This window comes from Rhinatrema bivittatum, chromosome 19, assembly GCF_901001135.1.
Source record: "Rhinatrema bivittatum chromosome 19, aRhiBiv1.1, whole genome shotgun sequence".
NCBI classification, from domain to species: domain Eukaryota; kingdom Metazoa; phylum Chordata; class Amphibia; order Gymnophiona; family Rhinatrematidae; genus Rhinatrema; species Rhinatrema bivittatum.
In genome coordinates, this window is record NC_042633.1 from 6073915 (window position 1) to 6097236 (window position 23322).

Here is a 23322-nt window from a genome sequence, read left to right on the forward strand (position 1 = left end):
GAGTCCTGCATTTTGGCTGCAAAAGTCCAAGGGAGAGGTGCAGTAAGAGCATAAGAACATGCCATACTGGGTCAGACCAAGGGTCCATCAAGCCCAGCATCCTGTTTCCAACAGTGGCCAATCCAGGCCATAAGAAAACTACATCTTGTGAGAAAAAGACACAAAAAAATAGTAAAAATGAACTGAGATGTTAAAAGAGAAAATCAGCGATGTGAAGACCCGCCCCCCCCCGACGTCATGACGACCAGCCAGCGGAGACCCGATTAATGGCGCGATTATACCAGGCGTCGCGCGACAAAGGGGTTTTCCCCTTTGTGCTCCCCTTCGTGCTAACCTTTGTGCTCCTTCTAATATAATTATATTTATGTTTATGTTAATAATTTATCTTTTATTAATGTTATTTAGCTTTTTGCTTTGTTTAAAATTATTTCATTATTGACGTTTAAATGTATTAGACTAAGGAATTTTACTTCCTGCTTATTCTGTTTCATTGTAAACCGGTTTGATATGCATTTTATGCAGGAAAATCGGTATAAAAAAACTATAAATAAATAAATAAATAAGAACCTGGCAAGTACCCAAAGACTAAGTCTAGTCCATGTTACCATTGCTAATGGCAGTGGCTATTCTCTAAGTGAACTTAATAGCAGGTAATGGACTTCTCCTCCAAGAACTTGTCCAATCCTTTTTTAAACCCAGCTACACTAACTGCACTGACCACATCCTCTGGCAACAAATTCCAGAGTTTAATTGTGCGTTGAGTAAAAAAGAACTTTCTCCGATTAGTTTTAAATGTGCCCCATGCTAACTTCATGGAGTGACCCCTAGTCTTTCTACTATCCGAAAGAGTAAATAACCGATTCACATCTACCCGTTCTAGACCTCTCATGATTTTAAACACCTCTATCATATCCCCCCTCAGTCGTCTCTTCTCCAAGCTGAAAAGTCCTAACCTCTTCAGCCTTTCCTCATAGGGGAGCTGTTCCATCCCCTTTATCATTTTGGTTGCCCTTCTCTGTACCTTCTCCATTGCAACTATATCTTTTTTGAGATGCGGCAACCAAAATTGTACACAGTATTCAAGGTGTGGTCTCACCATGGAGCGATACAGAGGCATTATGACATTTTCCGTTTTATTCACCATTCCCTTTCTAATAATTCCCAACATTCTGTTTGCTTTTTTGACTGCCGCAGCACACTGAGCTGACGATTTCAATGTGTTATCCACTATGATGTCTAGATCTCTTTCTTGGGTAGTAGCACCTAATATGGAACCTAACATTGTGTAACTACAGCAAGGGTTATTTTTCCCTATATGCATCACCTTGCACTTGTCCACATTAAATTTCATCTGCCATTTGGATGCCCAATTTTCCAATCTCACAAGGTCTTCCTCCAATTTATCACAATCTGCTTGTGATTTAACTACTCTGAACAATTTTGTGTCATCTGCAAATCTGATTATCTCACTCGTCGTATTTCTTTCCAGATCATTTATAAATATATTGAAAAGTAAGGGTCCCACTACAGATCCCTGAGGATCTGTATTGGAAGAGGAATTTTTCTAAGCACAAAGGAAGAGCGGGATCTGGGGGTAATAGTATCTGATGATCTTAAGGTGGTCAAACAGGTGGATAAAGCGACTGTAAAAGCCAGAAAAATGCGTGGCTGCATAGGGAGAGGAATGGTCAGCAGAAAAAGGGAGGTGAGATTGCCCCTGTAGAGGTCCCTGGTGAGACCTCACTGGGAATACTGAGTACAATTCTGGAGACCCCACCTTCAGAAGGATAGAAACAGGATGGAGTTGGCTACTAAAATGGTCAGTGGTCTTCATTCTAAAGCATCGGGGGATAGACATGTACACCCTGGAGGAAAGGCGAGATAGGGGAGATAGGATAGAGACATTCAAATATCCCAAAGGTTTCCATGCCCAGGAGGTGAGCCTCTTTGAACTGAAAGAATGGTCTAGAATAAGGGGACATGTGATGAGGTTGAAAGGGGGTAGATTGAGTAGTAATCTTAGAAAATATTTCTTTACAGAGAGAGAGTGGTGGATGTGTGGAACAGTCTCCCAGTGGAAATGGTGGAGACAAAAAACAGTATTTGAATTCAAGAAAGCCTGGGATAATTACAGGGAATCTCTAAGAAGTGATGGATGGGTCTTTTTCTGCCCTCAGGTTTCTATGTTTCTCGATTTACCATCAGGGATCAAGCCTGATGCTTTTCTAATAAAGCTGGGGAGGAGGAGGACTTAGTTTTAAAAATGGAGTTCATCCTGCCATCTTGAAATGGCTTCATTACTGGCGGTGAAGATCTTATCGATAAAAAAAACCACATACGTGAACCCTATGTCTGTGTGCACCCTCCTAAGTGACTTCTCTTTGCTTTCCTCGCGCACCCACAAATCTGGAAACTGCCGTCCAGACCCCTCTCCTATTCTTTGGGCTATCCGCAACGTGAGCTACACTGCCCTCCACCCCATCTCTCCTAAGGCCGTGAGGGTCTCTTCCCCCAGCCAGGGGAGGGTCCCAGCCATTGCCCGACGCTCATGCCAGCTGCCCGGGTCCCAGTGAGAACCGCGGTCCGCCCAGTGACGGGGCTCTCTCTGCAACAGCCAGACTGGATGGGGGGGAGAGATGTAAGGCAAAGGGAGGCAGGACAAAATATGGGGGGGGGAAGCTTGTGCTGCCGTAGCCCCACCAGTTGGGCAGGTGATGTAAAGAAAAGAAATAATTGAATTAAAAGGCTTTCAGCCGTGTATCAAGCCAGCGAGATTTCGCAAGCAACACTGAAATGTCTTTCTAAAAGTACTTTAGAAAAATTCATTCTCTCCAGTCGACATATCAACTGGGGCAGTGGGAGAGAAGCGAAAAGTGGCAGCTACATCAGAACAATATTTTCAATTTAAAAAAAAAAAGTGCTAAAACCAACCCTGCTGATCTCCCCAAGGCCAGCGTTCAGCTTCCGGCAGTACAAGCCGGACCACCTGAAGGCCCCTCTTCAGGCCTCCACCATCCTGGGTATTCAGACAGACATTGTCCGCCTCTTTTACCCCCACCGCCCCCTGTGTCCCAACCTCTCAGCCCAGTCGCTGGCTTGCTCTCTCCCACGCCCCCTTGAAGCATTTCCTCGGCACGCAATGATCCCTTGTGTTGCAAATCTCAGCCGCCGGTACTTTATGAGAGCTCGCTAAATCCCGAGCGCTTCTCCCCTACCCCTGTGCTGACTGGGGCCCCTGGTCCTGGGGCACACCCCCCCCCCCTTAGAACTTGCCCCGGCTGTAAGGAGAAGGACTCTGAAGGATCCATCCGGACGGGGGCCAGAGAAGATGGCCCCCCCGCCCCCCGAAACTCGCCAGAGCCTCTGGTCCTTACCCAGCGATACGAGGGCCGCATGGATCTCCCGGATGGCGTTGCCGTAGAGCTCCTTCTGCCAGTCCTCCAGGCGCCCCCACTCCTCCTCCGAGAAATACACCGCCACGTCGCTGAAGGCCACCGCCACCTGGAACCGCAAGCCGCACGCCATTAATTCCGCCCCCCTCTGGAAGCAGAAGAAAGGGGAGGGGACTGGGGGGGCGTCCTTAGTATTAAATGTTGGTTTGCGGCCGGTGGTATCTTTCTCGAGGGGGGGTGGGGTCCTGCCGTGTTTGAGGGTGGGGGCTTTACTTTACAATCATGGCTCCCAGAAGGAGCTGGTCCCATCTCCGGAGAAAAACACAAGTCTGGCTCTCTTTACATAAATCCCCTCCCCTCCCCACACACACTTATCAAAAGAGGATCGCCAACAGAGTCTGGGTCATTGGGGATGGGCTGACTTAGTCCTGGTGTCACCCTCAGGGCATCCCTGGACTTGCTCTTCCTGCCTTTCAGAGAGAGGTGTGCCGGGGGGGGGGGGGGGGGGGTGGCTAGTAAAAATCCAGCCTGGCTCTGTTAGCAAACTAATATGTTCCCAGTACGGACTCAGTTTCCCCTGTGGAGCTCATGATAAACTCGTTTACATTCCCCGTGTCGAGATAAAAAGAAGCTGCCGGCCTACCCCAGTTTCTGGGGACCCATCGAGGTTTCAGTCAGGGAAAAGGCAGAGAGGGCAGGAGATCCAGGCTCATTGCCTACGACCAGTACGTGCCCTTTGGGCCAACCAGAGCTGGGAGCTGTTGCGGAGGTAGCACTCACAGTCCTTCCTTCTACTCTGCGCCCCTTCCCCTCTCCCCAGAAAAGGAATATTGGTCACCCTCGTCACAGCAACCTTGGAGGCCACATGTCAGGGCTCGAGAGAGGCAACAGCAGCTTGCAGCTCCGCTCCCACCCTCCAACAACAAAGAACTGTCATTGTGATAGGGGGAAAAATGGGGGAAGCTGGGAGTGAAAGCCTATGAAGAAACCCAAAAGAAGCTGGAGGAAAGCAAACTACAACTCCCAGCATGCAACGGGGGCAAAACCAGAGACTGCCGGCTTGATTGATTGACCATAAAGCAGGAAACTGCAAGCCCACAGATACAATGGGGTGGGCAGGGAAAGGGGTGATACTAGGATGGGTTCAGCCGCACCCTGACTACCCGGGTACCCTCCCTCCCTAGGTAGGTTGAGCTCCGTTTCCTGTGGGGGGGCTACCTCTAGGAGGCCAACCCAGCACGGCCTTTCTCCTGGAGGCCTCCTTGGCAGGGAACCACAAATCCCACGATGCATCGGGATTCAAAGTCAAAAACTGGGTCTCGGCCAGAGGAGCTTGGCCCGCCAAGAAGCCAAATTTCCCTGGGTTAGCTTACTGCCACACTATCCCCCACCCCCGAACCCCAATATCAACCAGTGGAGCCCGGGGTCTCGGATACCCGCAGAGACGGCTTCCTACCTGAGGGCAGGTGGGCTCAGCCATGGCGGTCCGCAGTTACTTTACAGGAGAGGCCAGGTGGTGGGCAGATGCCAGGGGATCAGCCAACTTTGGTTCTGCCCTTTGCCTCAGCCTGTGGAAAAAGTTTAACAAGGAATCGTTAACAATAAGACTTCCTCCTCCCCTCTGCAGTCCCACAATCAGAGGTAACAAAGACTGGTAGTAGGGGGTAAGGGGGGCAGTCTGGAGAGGCCGAGATCCAGTCTTTCTGGCCCCACCCCCACCCCCACCTGTACACCCTTGCATGCATGGAGCTGCACTTCCCATGCCCCCTAAGGAGTAGGAACTACATCTCCCAGCGTGCACCAGGACCAGCTCAGCCTCTCTGGGGGTGAGGCGGCACCTAGAAGACGGAGTCTGACGTGCAGAGACCCCTGCATCCCCCTCCCCACCCCCCCCCCCAAACATGCACTTAAAAATAAACCAAACAAAGCCCAGGGCCTGGCAGGGCAGACGTGGTATCTCTAACCTTGGGCAAACGGGCAATGACAGCCGAGGAAGTCGGTGGCATAAACATGACCTCGTGCTGCGAGCTCAGGGCCGCATCATCGGGCACGGGATGATCCCCAGCCTGTGCCAGTATTGGACTCGGAGCCATCTTACCCGGGGAAGGCTGGAATCGGCAGCCTCGGCTCCTCCTGTTTGCGCTCTGCGGTGTATAATTTGGGGATTTAAAGTCTACAGGAAGGTCACCGCCAGGGGAGAGCTCAGCCCTCGATCCAGAACCGATCCGGGCGGACGCCCTTTCAGTTGGCACTGCCCACGCTTCATAGTGTGTGACCTGCTTCCCCTGCCCCCCTTCTCCCACTCCTTCCTTCCTCTGTGTGTGGTACTGGGGGGGGGGGGGGGGATCGTTAAAGATCACATCAGCTGCTGATAGAACGGGAGGGGGGAATTTGATTTTTTTTCCAGCCTTGCAAGGAGCCAGGCAGCGGCAGCAGCTTCCTCCTTTTGCAAAGCGGAGGAGGGGCTGGCTCGAGTGGGGGGGGGAAGCCGTGCTGGCTGCCGCTAGCCTACGAGGGTGACTGCTTCTTCCCAGGCACAACCCAGAGAGGCAAAGCCAGTTCCGGGTTTCCTCCCTGCCCTTTCTTTGCATGCAGGGAAATGCAGTCCCTTCCCTCTCTTTCCATGTTTATTGTCGTTGGAGAGAGAGGTAATTTGCCTTTGCAATCCCTGAGTGGGAACTGAACCCTGGCTTCCCTCGTTCAGGGCCCATTGCTCTGACCACTAGGCTACGACTCCACTCCCCCTTCCCTCTCTTTTTTTTTTTTTTTTTTTCAAAATCCTAACATTTTATTAAAATTCCCTTCCCTCTCTTACAGGGAAAACGTCTGAAACTACAACTTCCAGCATGCAAGGGGGGAGGAAGCCAGGACAGGGGCTGTGTCACATCCCTCTCAGGCAGGCGTCCCCACGAGTCTGTGTGGAGATTAATAAACCCCAAGAGGGGACATCCCTAAACTCCTGGCAGATTTGAGGAGGGGCAGGTACATCTTAAAGCATCCCTTCCAGCCAGGGCAGTGGGTCCCAAACCCGCTCCATCCTGTCCTCTGGGATTTGCATATAACGGAGGCAGCACATGCAAATTCCATCTGATGCATATTCATTGCAGATATAACCCTGAAAATAAAAAAAAAAACAGGGTGGGGATGGGACTCATTTCCGGCAGATCCTTCGCTCCTGATTTTATCACCCACCCCAGCTGCCTGTAAGGCATGTGGGAGTAAAGTAGCAGGCCGAGCAGATCTGACAGATTGCAGCCACTCTCCCATGTCTGCTAGTTAGGCTGAGCTAATTCTGCTTTTATCCCGGTCCCACCCCCCAAGCGCATGATAGAACACACAGATCCTGTGCTTTTTTTTTTTTTTTTTTTTTTACCTATTTCAGACCAGATCCTGTGCTTTTTTTTTTTTTTTTTTTTTACCTATTTCAGACCAGATCCTGTGCTTTTTTTTTTTTTTTTTTTTTACCTATTTCAGACCAGATCCTGTGCTTTTCTTGGGGGAAGGAGAAAAACTACAATTCCCAGCATTCAATGAGAAGTAAAACAGGATCAGTTAGGGTGGCCAGCTCATCTCTCCCAGGTCAACCGAACAGGCTGATCCAGTTCCTGCTTTTGCCCAGTGCATGCAGGGAGTTGTAGTAGGCAAATGAATGGGAACAATCTAAGCTTCCAAAGCAGGAGTTAGATATATAATAACAATTGAATAAATAATCAATCTGCAGCTTTGATTTGAATTCACAGATCCCTGGGGGTCAGGGGGTCTTCCATCCAATGATCACTTTTGAGATGAATTCTAGGAGCAGTTTTGGTTTGGTTTGGTTTTTGGCTAAATGGAAATTTTGATTTCCAGTTTCTCAGAGGAGGACATGAAAACCTGCAACCTGATAGAGGGAGAAGAAAAACAAACAAGTATTCTTAATTAACTGTTTCAAGCCTGGATTGGACCCAACGCACATGCAGTTAAAGTGACTCCCCCCAGGGTCACACACAGAGAATCAGAGGCAGAGCCGGGGATTAGAGCTGAGGCACAGGGAGATAAAGTGACTCCCCCAGGGTCAGACATAGAGAGTCAGTGACAGAGGCGGGGATTAGAGCTGAGGCACAGGGAGATAAAGTGACTCCCCCCAGGGTCACACACAGAGTCAGTGACAGAGCCGGGGATTAGAGCTGAGGCACAGGGAGATAAAGTGACTCCCCCAGGGTCACACAGAGTCAGGGACAGAGCCGGGGATTAGAGCTGAGGCACAGGGAGATAAAGTGACTCCCCAGGGTCACACACAGAGTCAGTGACAGAGCCGGGGATTAGAGCTGAGGCACAGGAAGATAAAGTGACTCCCCCAGGGTCACACACAGAGAGTCAGTGACAGAGCTGGGGATTAGAGCTGAGGCACAGGGAGATAAAGTGACTCCCCAGGGGTCACACAGAGAGTCAGTGACAGAGCTGGGGATTAGAGCTGAGGCACAGGGAGGTAAAGTAACTCCCCCAGGGTCACACACAGAGAGTCAGGGACAGAGCCAGGGATTAGAGCTGAGGCACAGGGAGATAAAGTGACTCCCCCCAGGGTCACACACAGAGAGTCAGTGACAGAGCTGGGGATTAGAGCTGAGGCACAGGGAGGTAAAGTAACTCCCCCAGGGTCACACACAGAGAGTCAGTGACAGAGCTGGGGATTAGAGCTGAGGTACAGGGAGATAAAGTGACTCCCCCCAGGGTCACACACAGAGAGTCAGTGACAGAGCTGGGGATTAGAGCTGAGGCACAGGGAGATAAAGTGACTCCCCCCAGGGTCACACACAGAGAGTCAGGGACAGAGCCGGGGATTAGAGCTGAGGCACAGGGAGATAAAGTGACTCCCCCAGGGTCACACACAGAGAGTCAGGGACAGAGCCAGGGATTAGAGCTGAGGCACAGGGAGATAAAGTGACTAGGGATGTGAATCGTGTCCTCGATCGTCTTAACGATCGATTTCGGCTGGGAGGGGGAGGGAATCGTATTGTTGCCGTTTGGGGGGGTAAAATATCGTGAAAAATCGTGAAAAATCGTGAAAAAATCTAAAAATCGCAAAACCGGCACATTAAAACCCCCTAAAACCCACCCCCGACCCTTTAAATTAAATCCCCCACCCTCCCGAACCCCCCCCAAATGAGTTAAATAACCTGCGGGTCCAGCGGCGGTCCGGAACGGCAGCGGTCCGGAACGGGCTCCTGCTCCTGAATCTTGTTGTCTTCAGCCGGCGCCATTTTCCAAAATGGCGCCGAAAAATGGCGGCGGCCATAGACGAACACGATTGGACGGCAGGAGGTCCTTCCGGACCCCCGCTGGACTTTTGGCAAGTCTCGTGGGGGTCAGGAGGCCCCCCACAAGCTGGCCAAAAGTTCCTGGATGTCCAGCGGGGGTCAGGGAGCGATTTCCCGCCGCGAATCGTTTTCGTACGGAAAATGGCGCCGGCAGGAGATCGACTGCAGGAGGTCGTTCAGCGAGGGTTCCGGCGCCTCGCTGAATGACCTCCTGCAGTCGATCTCCTGCCGGCGCCATTTTCCGTACGAAAACGATTCGCGGCGGGAAATCGCTCCCTGACCCCCGCTGGACCTCCAGGAACTTTTGGCCAGCTTGTGGGGGGCCTCCTGACCCCCACGAGACTTGCCAAAAGTCCAGCGGGGGTCCGGAAGGACCTCCTGCCGTCCAATCGTGTTCGTCTATGGCCGCCGCCATTTTTCGGCGCCATTTTGGAAAATGGCGCCGGCTGAAGACAACAAGATTCAGGAGCAGGAGCCCGTTCCGGACCGCTGCCGTTCCGGACCGCCGCTGGACCCGCAGGTTATTTAACTCATTTGGGGGGGGGTTCGGGAGGGTGGGGGATTTAATTTAAAGGGTCGGGGGTGGGTTTTAGGGGGTTTTAGTGTGCCGGCTCACGATTCTAACGATTTATAACGATAAATCGTTAGAATCTCTATTGTATTGTGTTCCATAACGGTTTAAGACGATATTAAAATTATCGGACGATAATTTTAATCGTCCTAAAACGATTCACATCCCTAAAAGTGACTCCCCCCAGGGTCACACACAGAGAGTCAGTGACAGAGCCGGGGATTAGAGCTGAGGCACAGGGAGATAAAGTGATTCCCCCAGGGTCACACACAGAGAGTCAGTGACAGAGCCGGGGATTAGAGATGAGGCACAGGGAGATAAAGTGACTCCCCCAGGGTCACACACAGAGACTCAGTGACAGAGCTGGGGATTAGAGATGAGGCACAGGGAGATAAAGTGACTCCCCCCAGGGTCACACAGAGAGAGTCAGTGACAGAGCCGGGGATTAGAGCTGAGGCACAGGGAGATAAAGTGACTCTCCCAGGGTCACACACAGAGAGTCAGTGACAGAGCCGGGGATTAGAGCTGAGGCACAGGGAGATAAAGTGTCTCCCCCAGGGTCACACAGAGAGTCAGTGACAGAGCCAGGGATTAGAGATGAGGCACAGGGAGATAAAGTGACTCCCCCAGGGTCACACAAAGTGACTCCCCCAGGGTCACACACACATAGTCAGTGACAGAGCCGGGGATTAGAGCTGAGGCACAGGAAATAAAGTGACTCCCTCCAGGGTCACACAAAGAGAGTCAGTCATAGAGCCGGGGATTAGAGCTGAGGCACAGGGAGATAAAGTGACTCCCCCAGGGTCACACAAAAAGAGTCAGTGATAGAGCCGGGGATTAGAGCTGAGGCACAGGGAGATAAAGTGACTCCCCCAGGGTCACACACACACACAATGCCAGGGACAGAGCCGGGGATTAGAGCTGAGGCACAGGGAGATGAAGTGACTCCCTCCAGGGTCACACAAAGAGAGTCAGTGATAGAGCCGGGGATTAGAGCTGAGGCACAGGGAGATAAAGTGACTCCCCCAGGGTCACACAAAGAGAGTCAGTGATAGAGCCGGGGATTAGAGCTGAGGCACAGGGAGATAAAGTGACTTCCCCAGGGTCACACACACACACACACACACAATGCCAGGGACAGAGCCGGGGATTAGAGCTGAGGCACAGGGAGATAAAGTGACTCCCCCAGGGTCACACAAAGAGAGTCAGTGACAGAGCCGGGGATTAGAGCTGAGGCACAGGGAGATAAAGTGACTCCCCCAGGGTCACACAAAGAGAGTCAGTGACAGAGCCGGGGATTAGAGCTGAGGCACAGGGAGATAAAGTGACTCCCTCCAGGGTCACACACAGTGACAGAGCAGGGGTTTAGAGCTGAAGCACAGGGAGATAAAGTGACTCCCCCAGGGTCACACACAGAGAGTCAGTGACAGAGCCGGGGACTAGAGCTGAGGCACAGGGAGATAAAGTGACTCCCCCAGGGTCACACACAGAGAGTCAGTGACAGAGCCGGGGATTAGAGCTGAGGCACAGGAAGATAAAGTGACTCCCCCAGGGTCACACAAAGAGAGTCAGTGACAGAGCCGGGGATTAGAGCTGAGGCACAGGGAGATAAAGTGACTCCCCCAGGGTCACACACGCACAATGCCAGGGACAGAGCCGGGGATTAGAGCTGAGGCACAGGGAGATAAAGTGATTCCCCCAGGGTCACACAAAGAGAGTCAGTGACAGAGCCGGGGATTAGAGCTGAGGCACAGGGAGATAAAGTGACTCCCCCAGGGTCACACAGAGAGGAAGGGACAGAGCCGGGGATTAGAGCTGAGGCACCGGGAGATAAAGTGACTCCCCCAGGGTCACACACAGATAGTAAGGGACAGAGCCGGGGATTAGAGCTGAGACACAGGGAGATAAAGTGACTCCCTCCAGGGTCACACACAGTGACAGAGCAGGGGTTTAGAGCTGAAGCACAGGGAGATAAAGTGACTCCCCCAGGGTCACACACAGAGAGTCAGTGACAGAGCCGGGGATTAGAGCTGAGGCACAGGGAGATAAAGTGACTCCCCCAGGGTCACACACAGAGAGTCAGTGACAGAGCCGGGGATTAGAGCTGAGGCACAGGGAGATAAAGTGACCTCTCCCAGGTCCACACTCACACACACAAAACAGTGTAATAGCATAGGTCCAAAGTCGTGCATGCGTGTATAGCTGCGATAATATCTTGGTTTCCCATTAACTACCCTGCCCCGGCGTGGAGAAGGTCAGGTCACCCTGCCCTGCTCTGAGCTGCTTCTTTGTTAATCCATGGCTCCAGCTGGGCACACAAACCGGCCTGCTGGAGGGCTTCTGCCTTATATTCATTCAGGGGGACTGCTCTCCCCAAATAATCCTCCTGCCTGATTTTTGCTACTACCTACTTTTCTGGTGTTACTCCTCATTCCTGCACAGCCGCCTGTGGCTGGTTATTGACCACTACGCTGGAACAGGGCCTGTTTCCAAGTCCATGTTCGCTGGATCAAGTCCTCGGAATCCATCCATGTTCCTAGAGTTTTAAGTTCCAAGGGCAACCAAAATGATAAAGGGGATGGAACAGCTCCCGGATGAGGAAAGGCTGAAGAGGTTAGGGCTGTTCAGCTTGGAGAAGAGACGGCTGAGGGGGGATATAATAGAGGTCTTTAGGATCATGAGAGGTCTTGAACAAGTAGATGTGACTCTGTTATTTACACTTTCAGATAACAGAAGGACTAGGGGGCATTCCATGAAGTTGGCAAGTAGCACATTTAAGACTAATCGGAGAAAGTTCTTTTTCACTCAACGTACAATAAAGCTCTGGACTTTGTTACCAGAGGATGTGGTTAGTGCAGTTAGTGTAGCTGGGTTCAAAAAAGGTTTGGATAAGTTCTTGGAGGAGAAGTCCATTAACGGCTATTAATTACGTTTACTTAGGGAATGGCCTCTGCTATTAATTGCATCAGTAGCATGGGATCTTCTTAGTGTTTGGGTAATTGCCAGGTTCTTATGGCCTGGTTTGGCCTCTGTTGGAAACAGGATGCTGGGCTTGATGGACCCTTGTCTGACCCAGCATGGCAATTTCTTATGTTCTTATGTTCAAGTTCCAAGATAAGTCTTGAGTTCCTCTTCGTGTTCCTTGTTCTGGGCTCGTGGAGCTTGACCAGCCAGCGGATCGCCTTTCCTTGTTCCAAGCCTTGTTATGAGTTCCAAGTTATGTCCTGACTCCTGTCTTCTTCTGAGTCCATCCTGAGCCCGTCCCGCTCCCCGCGTGGTCCGCAACCGACCTGTGGCGGGTTGTGTAGGGTGCGCAGTGGGACAGCGTGGTCCGCGACCAGCCCACGGGGGGCTGTCTAGGGAGCTGAGGTACAGTGCCCTGGGAGGCTGGACTCCTCCTGTTCCTGATTCGTCTCCAGTTCCAAGTCTTCTGAGTCCTCGTCTCCAGTTCCAAGTCTTCGTGTCAAGTCCTTTGAGTCTCCTGTGTCTTCGTCCGAGTTCCATGTCATGCCGTGTCCTGTCCTCGGCCTTCGTCTGACCTGATGCACTCGTCGTTCCCAAGCAGCTATCGAGTGGCCAGAGGGCTACCCCTGAGACCAGCATTGCGTTCAGGGTCAGCAGCAGTCCGAATGAGACTCGTTCCAAGCTTCCAGTGGTGTTCCAAGATTCAAGCTATGTTCTAAGATCCAAGTTATGTTCCAAGACTCAGCTACATTCCAAGTTCCAAGCTATGTTCCACGTTCCGAGTCCAGGCCGTGCCTGAACCGCTCGCCTCCCATGGTGTTTTCCTTGGAGTTTCGCTCTGGGGTCACGCCATAGTCCAAGGGCTCACCTTCCTCGAGCAAGCGACGCATTCCCCGTACTCGCATCATAATGGAGGCCCTGGGATGGTCACAATTTGTCTCGAAAGCCACACACAATGCAGGTCACACTCTAGACCTAATATTTGCCAATACAAGTACCCGCCTAATCAATACCTTGCACATGATATTGCCCTGGTCTGATCACTAATTAATAAAAGCGGATATAGCCTTCACCAACCAAATCCATAATAGAATAGAGAATATACATACCTATACCTTCAGGAAAAAGACAGAGATGGAAGTACTTTGTGAAGCAATAGTAAAAAAAAGATCCATGAACTAAATCAAACCGATGGCACATCGACTTTTGATTCCTGGGATAAGATTGCCAATGACATTGCTGAAAAACCTTAGTCCAGTCCAGACGAAAACTATTAACAATGAATGGAATAACTCCAAACATAAGAAGCCCTGGTACAATGATAAATTAAGAAGCACTAAACAGAACCTAAGAAAGTTAGAGAAACAATGGTAGAAATGCTCCTCTGCTGAATCCCTGGGAAAATATAAATCTTTCCTTCCAAAATACCGAAGACTAACCAATAAAGCAAAAAAGCTAAACAAATTCACGGGGTTATATTGAATTCTAAACTGCTCTTTGAGACTGTAAAAAATGTAATTAAAGACCCATCTTCCATCTCAAGAAACAACAACTTCACAAAAACCTCTTGTGATGAACATGTCGCCGCACTACTAGACAAAATCAACAAGTTGAAAACACAGTTCACTATTAGCTCTCCAACAAAGCACCTGAAGATTTGAATGGCATGGTTAAGTGGCCACCTAATAAGGTAAAAAAATATGGGTGGAATTACATTCAACTCCCATATGTTGTCCATTAACACATCACATAAATGAGAGTCAATATTTATTATCAAAAATGTTTACATACAAAATGTTTACATACAAAAGTAAATCAACTTTACTCACATGAACTCCAATATCAAATATGTTTTGTATTAGTACTCAGGTGAAAATACCACACTGTCATCAATCAAAAATTCACCAGTACTACAGGTATATGGGACAGACGCTTAAGGTAAATAATGACCTGTCATAATAGGCTTCATCTCATAAGCAAGTTTGCAGGATGAAAAGCCTTATATTTAATCATCGGTCATGTAATAAATTTTTTGATATTTTCAATTTGCTTAGTGCGATTCGTGTAACTTAACTTTGTGCAGTCGCTGAAGCCATCAGTACGCCCGACATGGATCCATGTTTCGAACGCTCCTCGTTCTTTGTCAAGGGCTAGTGTTCAGCGTTGTATTTGTAGTCCTTTAGGATTCAAGGATTCAGAGTTTCAATGATGGCGAATCTGAAACAGATTCCAAACTGAAACTGCTTTCTCCACAGCGCCCGACACAGTGTGTGTTTCGTTTAAAGAACTCATCAGGGGCTCAGGCTTCAAGTTAAATTTTACTCTGCGGATAGAACTCCTCTTGGAGAAAGCAGTTTCAGTTTGGAACTGCGGTACAGAATCGGGCGTTTTGAGAAGGGCATATGAAGTTGCAATGCGATTCAACATCATGATAAGTGGTTTTTGGCTTTTCTTTATCTGTGGATATAGTTTTCAGTGAAAAAACTGTGTGAAAAAAACAAGAAATTAATTGAAGTGTGAACTTTACAAACAAGAAAAAAAGAGAAAAAGAATAAGAAAAAGAAAAAAAACAGTTAGGGTTCACAACTGCAACAAACCCGATGATTATATAATACATATGGTGAGCTATTCACTTTGGATTGGGTTATAAATTCCATGTATTTAAAGTGAAAAAGAAAAAACACAAGTGTTAAGAAGGCTCCCGTATGAGGGTTGTTGTTGCAAGAAATATATATTTATTGGCATCTTCAATAAACGTGGTTTATCGTAAATAATGATGTAATTTGTTGACATTGTATACTTTTGTATGTAAACATTTTGGATAATAAATATTCACTCTCATTTTTGTGGTGTGTTAATGGTTAAGTGGCCCACATTCGACAGAGTACTGAAACTGGAAATCAGTCAAATCATTGCTAAAATTAAACCGGCTACTCACCCGCGTGACCCAATACCAGCCAGTTCCTTCAAACAAATACACCAGGTTATCACAATCTTAATTAATCATTCACTGTCAGAAGGAATGATACCACATGGATTAAAACAAGCGGTGATAAAACTGATCCTAAAAAATAAGACTGGTAGTACTGACGACTGGGATAACCATCACCCAATATCCAACTTGCCGTTTCTAGCACAAGTTCTTGAGAAAGCAGTGTTATCCCACCTTGTAAATCACCTGGTAGATCAGAATACTCTCTCCCCAAACCAATTTGGATTTAGGAAACATCACTCCTCATTAATGGACTCTGTTTTACGAGGGCTTGAAGCAGATGAATGTTATTGCCTTGTGCTCATTGACTTAACAGCTGCATTTGATGCTGTGGACCATAACCTGTTATGGATCCCAGAACCCTGGGATCGAAGGCAGGGTTCTCAGATGGTTCTATTCATTTCTATCTAACAGAACATTCTAGGTCAAACTGGGCAAGCAAATAGCTGACACTTTCCAGTGTGAAACAGGTGTCCCTCAAGGCTCAGCCCTCTCAGCAATGCTATTCAATATTTGCATGCTCCCACTGACGAATCTAGGAATAACTTTCTTCTTATATGCTGACGACCTACAGTTTGAGACGGGCACCCTGATAGAATATCAGGGTGCCTGGGGTAATGTGGGTGCCAGGCACGATTCACGCCGGCACCAAAGAGGGAAGGGTGGCATGTTGGGCGCGAAAGGTGGGGCTTTTGCGCCCAACATGCCAGCCCATTGGCTGGCTTGGTTGGCAAGGTTTGAATTCAAACCTTGAGGGGGAGAGCCGGGAACCTATTGGCCGCCTGGTGGGGGAGGTGCAATCGGGGGGGTTTCCTGAGGGAGCAACGGCCAGCTTCACTTGCCTTCTGTTGCTCTCTGAAGCCACTACTGTCCTTTCTGTCTCGCGGTGTTATGGAGTCTGAGGAGGCAGCCGTTGCGGAGGCGGAGTTTGGTGCAACAGGCAAGGCGATGCACCCCAACCCCCCTGACATCAGGTGAGGAGTAAGGCGTTGCTGCGATGGTAGCGGGAGGGGGTGCATCGTGGGGCAGCGCTCCTTCGGAGCTAGATAGTGCCGAGGCAGTAAGGGTGTCTGCACCGGCCGCTGCATTGTGGGGGACTATCCGGCCCGAAGAGTGTGCGTCGGCTCATGTGCAGTAGGGGCACAGGAGCGCCGCCGGTTGTCAGAAGGCCTCCCCCTTCCGTTCCTGGCCCCTCCCGTTCTGCTACGGTATCAGGGAGAGGGGCCGCTGAGAGCTGCTCTGGCCTCAGCGCTGTCCGGGAGCGGTGGTGCTGATCCTGCTTCAGCACTGTCAGGGAGAGCTGATACTCCTCTCCCAGGCCTGTTTCCTGGCCTGAGTGCTGGGCAACCTGGCCACAGGTGGGGAACGACGGCCGCTGCTGGAGCAGTTCCTCCTGTGGCTGCGGTTTGCTCAACAGTGGCTACATCTAGTGCAGGGATGGGCGGTGTCACACAGGGGATGGCCGCCGGGGCGATGGGACACATGCCAGGGGACGCGGCTGGTGATGCTGCTGGGCTCAGCGTAAATATGGGTGGTCCAGAGAGACCTTGGGAGGGCAGGTCTAGTTTTCCCAGTCCTGGGTTTGCAGGTGAATGGGGCATGGGGGCTTTTTATGGAATGCTCCTTCTGCGACTGGGTCCCGGTTTTGCAAGCAAGGGCCAACAGGGGACTTGGCCCAGTACCGTGTCCTGGGCGGGTTCCGGTCCTCAAGCCAGGTTGTCGTCCCCTATGGGAAGTAGTTGGAGTGGCCCTCAGGCTATTGGCCTTCGGGGTTCGAGGGAGGCTTCCCCTTCGGGTGTCCTCTACCAGGGGTATGGCGATCTCTGGGTCCAGTCTCAGGTTGGGGTCCAGCGGGGGATCTGGCCCGGTCCGTGTTGGGTTACGTTACCAATGCAGGCACAATGGATCTCCATACTTTGGCTGTGTCTTTGTCTTCACAGATGCCAGGATCTCAGGTTTCAGCAGAAGGGCCCAGTACTTCACGTGACGAAGACTGGCGCAGTGATCCTTGATCGGCTGCTGCAGGTGTTGCCAGGCCAACAGATCCCACATCAGGTGAAAGAGGCGCAGGTGCTTCGAATCTTGGTGAGCCCGGGGTGGGAATAGAGTCAGTTAATGTCAGTTAATGTTGTTGCCAGAAGGTGAGGGAGCGGAAAAAAGAATAGCGAGGTCTGGTACGGCCGTTCCCTTGATCAGATCAGCAGAGGGTGGGACGGTTAAAGTTCAAGTTAAGGCTAAGCGCAAGCGCAGGCGTAGCAAATCTAGTTCGTCTGATTCTTCGCTTCTTCCTCCTCTTCTTCTTCTTCTAGCGCATCGAGTTCTTCCTCGGGTGGTGGGATAGAGAAAGGGTACAAGGTCCAAGATACGGGTGCCGGCATTGGTGACATTTTCTGAATTGTGGAAAGCACTTCGGAAGAAAATCTGGCAGAGGAAATACATAGACATATTTTGGTTATTAGAAGGTCGGAGGGGGGCGGAGAAAAAAATTAAAGAAGAGGGAGATACAACGTTTCCCAGGCACACATAAAAAGGTCACGTGGAACGTGTTGAACTGGATTCGAGCATTCCTGCAGCTCGCAAGTGTGATAGGGCATCATGATAGTGCTCAGTATAGTCCGATGCTTGCTTACACAGATGCGATTTTGGTGGCAAGTAAGAAATACGAAGGTTGGTCATGGGTAAACTATGACGAGTGTTTCCGGGATCGTATGGAAGAGAACAAATTCATGTCCTGGGGTACGCAGAATGTCGGATTGTGGCTTACACAGATGAATGCTAAGATTCCTTCCTCTGCGTCGGGTAGTGCGATCGGCTTAGCTACAGGGTCGAGTGGGCATTCCTTTCGAGTTAGCTTCGGATCAGGCGGAGCGAGTCAAGTGGGAGCGGGACTGTTGGGAAGTCTGTTGGCGTTTGATTTCCAGGACTGAAAATTTCACCACTTCTGTTCCAACTGTGGAGCGGGCACCCGGTTTCCAAATGTGGCAAGCATGATGGAGACGGGGTTTCGGGTGGCGGGACCATTACTGGAGGGGCACCAAAAGGTGCTCAGAAATGAAGATCTTGCTTTGGCCCCCTCACCTGTGTGAGTCGAAGCGTTGAGGCCTTGGTTGCTCAGGTACCTGAACTCTGAAGCGTCTTTATTCTTGTTGCGAGGATTTTCTGAAGGTTTTGTGATTCCTTTTATGGGGCCTATGGGGGTTGGCAGTGGAGACAATTGTTCCTCAGTCCAAAGCATGTCTGAAATTGTTATAGATAAATTAGAGACTGAAGTTGGTTTGGGTCATATCGCAGGTCCGTTTCATGAGCCACCCCTTGCCAACTTAGTGTTGTCACCCCTAGCAGTCATCCCTAAAAATGAACCGGGAAAGTTTAGGCTCATACACAATTTGTCCTTTCCAGAAGATAGATTGGTCAACGATTTTATTCCTCATGAGCTTTGTGCGGTCCGATATGCTTCATTCAGCTCAGCCGTACATTTAATTCAGCAATGCAGCCCAGGTGCCTTGATGGCCAAGGTGGACATCAAATCAGCATTCCGGCTTCTGCCAATTCATCCACAGAGTTTTCCGTTGTTGGGCTTTCATTTTCAGGGCAGTTATTTCGTAGACAAATGTCTACCGATGGGTTGCTCTATTGCATGTGCTTTATTTGAAGCTTTTAGTTCGTTTGTTCACTGGGTGATTGAGCAGGAATCCGGTTCGTCTAATGTCATGCACTATTTGGACGATTTCTTATTCGTTGGTAGTACAGGTTCGAGTGCTTCTTCTGATCTTCTGTGTTGTTTTTATTCTGTAGCTGTTTCTTTTGGCATTCCGATTGCTGAAGGCAAAACAGTTGGCCCTTTTACTTGCCTCGTTTTTCTAGGCATCGGACTAGATTCAATAACAAGGATGTCGAGGCTACCTGCTGAAAAGGTGTGTGAGCTTAAGAGAATGGTGCTCCATGCGTTTGGGGCAAAAAAAGTTGACTTTGCAGCAGGTTCAGTCTTTGGTAGGAAGCCTAAATTTTGCATGTAGGGTTATTCCCAAGGGTAGAGCTTTTTTGCATCGATTGTCGTTGGCAGTGTCCAGAGTTAAGAAACGTTTTCATCATAGTCGGATGTCTCGGGGGATTCAAGATGATCTTCTCATTTGGACTCGGTTCCTGTCCCACTTTAATGGAACATTGCTTTGGCAGTTGGAGGTAGTAACCAGATTCGATTTAGAACTGTTCACTTATGCGGCAGGATCTATTGGATTTGGTGCTTATTGTTAGGGAGCCTTGTGTGCCGTTTCATGGACAGAGGAGTGGCAGCAATCTGGTATCACCAAGAATATTACATTCCTTGAGTTATTCCCTATTGTAGTAGCGGTTGTTCTTTGGGGCGAAATTATTCGGAATAAAAAAGTGATTTTCTGGTGTGATAATTTGGACGTCAAAAGAGCAGCAAAATGTTTGTTCATTTCTGAGTTGTTACATGAGTTTATATTGCGCTGCATGGAATTGAATGCGACTGTGTGAGCACATCATGTTTTGGAAGTTTCTAATACTTTGCCTGATTCTCTCTCTCGTTCGAAGTGGGACCTGTTCATGAAGCTTGTGTCAGAGACAGACCCACAGGGAGCTTCAGTGCCTGCTTTCCTATGGCGATTCGGTTTCCAGAAGCCTGGAGGCTGCTCCGAGCATCGTTAGCTCCTTTCATGTGTGAGGAGCTGAGAAGGTGATGTCCTTTCTTGTGGAGGGGGGCTGGCGTGGGGGCCTGGTATCTGATTTCGGTATTATGCGTAACATTGAGAAGGCTAAGGCGGAAGAGGGCTCCAGAGTGGCGGTTTCTAGACAGTTGCTGGGCTTCTCTTTTTTCATGCAAGCGCATGGTTGGGGGTTTCCCATGCGGATGTTTTTTGATCCGTCGTTTATTGTTGGGATGGTCCAGAGAGGGGATTTGAGTTTCGGTGGGGAAGTTGCCTATTACACATGACATACTACAGCGGTTGTGGGATGTTTTATCGGGTATTTGTAGCTCCAAATACGAGTGCTATTTGTTTTGCGTAGCTTTTGTCTTTGCATTTTTCGGGGCTTTCCGGGTTAGCGAGTTGGTGGCTAGAGCCACTCAAGGTTGGGAGTCTTCTGGGCTACTCACCCGCTTCGTTACACTGGCCACAGATTCTATTTTATTTATCCCGCGATCAAAGACTGACCAGCAAGGGAAGGGCGCATCTGTAGTCTTGTGAGCCAACCCGGGATGCAGGACATGCCCTGTAGTGAATTACACGGCTTTTGTCGTGAGGGAGTCCAGATTTTTGATACACTCAGATTCCCACCCGCTTACCAAATTTCAATCTGAGACAGTGTTGAGGTCGGGCTTAAATGCTCTCGGGTTGGATGTGTCCATTTCAGAATTCATTCCTTCCGTATCCGGGCGGCCACTTCCGCTGCTTGCGCTGGTTTGTCGAGCGGAGTAATTCAGCAGATTGGGTGTTGGAAGTCGGGTGCTTTCAAAGGGTACATACGCCCAGGCCATCAATGATCAGGGCCAGATACTAATGCTATTCTCTTTTCAGGTCCTGCATGTCATGTGTGACAAGTTTGGATCATGGGACACTCTTACATTGTGTGGGCTTTCAGATACACACAAGAACGTCCATATGGAGTGCACCTGGACCTTTCACAACATAACTTGACTGTTCATTGGTTAGGGCGCTGGGATATGTGTTGGGATGAGTTGATTCCCTGCCTTCAGCGTGGTATCTCACGTTTCAGTTATCCACATGTGGTGATCATCCATTTGGAAGGGAATGATTGGGGTTCAGTCTCCGGACGAAAATTTATCAGTATGGTTCAGAAGGATTTGATGTCGGTTTCGATTTTTCTGCCTACTGCTGTAATTTTCTGCTCCGACATTATTCCGAAGCCTGCTGAAATGAACAGACGGATCTGGCAGCGATGTCGCGCCAAAGCCAATAGGCAAATTGGCTCTTGGTTATCGTTGCTTGGGGGGTGATATATTCGCCACGACTGGGCTTGGGACCTTGAGGAAGGGTCTTTCGTACTTACGGGGTGGATTTGTTTCTAAAATGCATTTCAGGAGACTTTGTAAGATTTATTGCATTAGGGATCTTGGCCGCATCTTTGGGGGGTCACAGTTTGGTTACTTAGAGGGAGAGGGGGTCAGTTCAACTGTTGGTATCATTACATCATCCTATGCCTGTGGTGGGTTGCCCGAGCCAATCAAGATTCAGCGTGGTCTTGAATGGTGTGATGACCCGACAGGTGTCAGGTCTGAACATTGGGCAGGACAATTGAGTGCTCCTTGCTGGGTGGTGGCGGGGGTTGTGGGCGAATCTGGCAAGCGTTACTGGCACAAGGTTGACGGGCCTGGATCTGTGCACCTTGCTGGCGGGTGCATAACGTGGCCTATGTAATTTACTTGAGCTTGGTCACTTGATTGTTGTACAATAAAGCTGTGGCCTATTTGATCCCCAATTGCTGTATGTGTCTTATTGCTGTGGATTGTGACAGGGTGGGTGCTGGGAGAAGAGTTGGTCCTGGCTACCCATATTATACAGGGTGGCCCATGGAAAAGTAGCCTGCCTCCAATGCACTGGTATTGTACATACCATTCTCTAGATCTTTAGAAACACAGCTTTGATACTCACAACATATATGAAAACAATACAAGAATTAGCACAACTTAAACTGACATTAAACCCAAAAAAAGACAAAAATCATCTGGCTGAGTAGAAACTCACCGACAGTTAAAACACCTGCTCTAGACCTACAGGATTTAGGTACAGTTAGATGAGTTCCTTACAATGAAAATACACATCAGTAAATTATTCAAGACCTGTTACACCAAGTTGCGAATACTACATCAGTTGAAACCATTAATTTTTGACGATTTCCGTACTATACTGCAAACGCTAATCTTCTCAAACCTTGGCTACTGCAACTCCCCACTACTAGGTCTTCCAGCAAGTCACCTATTTTTATTTATTATTTATTTTATTTGTAAGCTTTTATATACCGAAGTTTGGTACTGGCCTTCACTCCGGTTTACAGTTAAAACAACATTTTACAGTGTTAAATAACAATTGAGGTATATTTATTTATTTATTTATTTAAAACTTTTCTATGCCGACTTTCATAAGAAATATCAAATCGGTTAACAAGGAAGCAGAAGCAAAGTTACAATAAAACAGGGGGAAATAACCTGGAGGTAGAAGGAGTCAGAGATAGGGTGAGATAACGAGGTATAGCGGTGGGGGATGACTCGCTCGGAAATAGTTCGGTTACTTAGAGGGAGAGGGGGTCAGTTCAACTGTTGGTATCATTATACAGTGGATTTTTAAACAGTGATTATATAACAAGGGATAATATACACAGGTTATGTAGATTAATACACCATACTCCAATGCCGAGAATTATCTACAAGGGTTATATATTTATACATGCCGTGGTTATGTAGCAGAGTGAGTTAAACAGGATCAACTAGAGTTCGGAGGGACGGAAGCTAAGAACGGGGGGGGGGATTTATATGCATGGTAAGTGGGAAGGAGGACTAGCGGAAGGCAGGGTGGGGAGAACGGGAAACAGGAGGGGGGGAGATGAGGCTTCATCCTGAGGAAAGTGGCTAAGAGAAGGCTTGTTTAAACAGCCAGGTTTTTAGTTTTTTCTTAAAGGTTTGAGTACAATGTTCCAGGCGTCTATCTGGAGGCATGGAATTCCATAACCTGGGGCCTGCTAAGGAAAAGGCCCGTTCCTTGGTGGAAGTGAGGTGGAATAGCTTGGGGGATGGAGTGTGGATGGATACTTTGTAGGCGGCCCTGGTGGGTCTGTTGGATGTACTATAGTGTAAAGAGCCATTTAGCCAGTGCGTGTGCTGATTGTGTAGGGACCTATGGATGATAGTGAGGCTCTTGTGGATTATTCTGAAGTGGATAGGGGAGCCAGTGTTGATCCTTGAGAATAGGCATGATGTGCTCCTTTTTGCGGGTATTGGTGAGGATTCTGGCTGCTGTGTTTTGGAGCATTTAGAGAGGTTTAATGGAATTCTTAGGGAGACCAAGAAGGAGGGAGTTGCAGTAATCGATTTTTGAGAACAGTGTGGTTTGGAGGACAGCCTGGAAG

General features: G+C 49.2%; 1 protein-coding gene across 3 annotated transcripts in view; it reads right to left on the reverse strand.

The window, feature by feature from the left end:
• Positions 1-6006, reverse strand: part of LOC115080677 (zinc finger protein 282-like) — an 80078-nt gene extending 74072 nt beyond the window's left edge. For 2 of the 3 annotated variants that reach the window (XM_029585035.1, XM_029585033.1), the window contains exons 1-3: positions 5491-6006; positions 4849-4960; positions 3375-3501 (exon numbers count right to left, since the gene is read on the reverse strand). In XM_029585035.1, the coding sequence (XP_029440895.1) occupies positions 3375-3501; positions 4849-4872 (151 nt within the window). In that variant the 5' untranslated portion in view covers positions 4873-4960; positions 5491-6006. The other variant, XM_029585034.1, reaches the window with a different exon arrangement.
• Positions 6007-23322: the final 17316 nt, after the last annotated feature.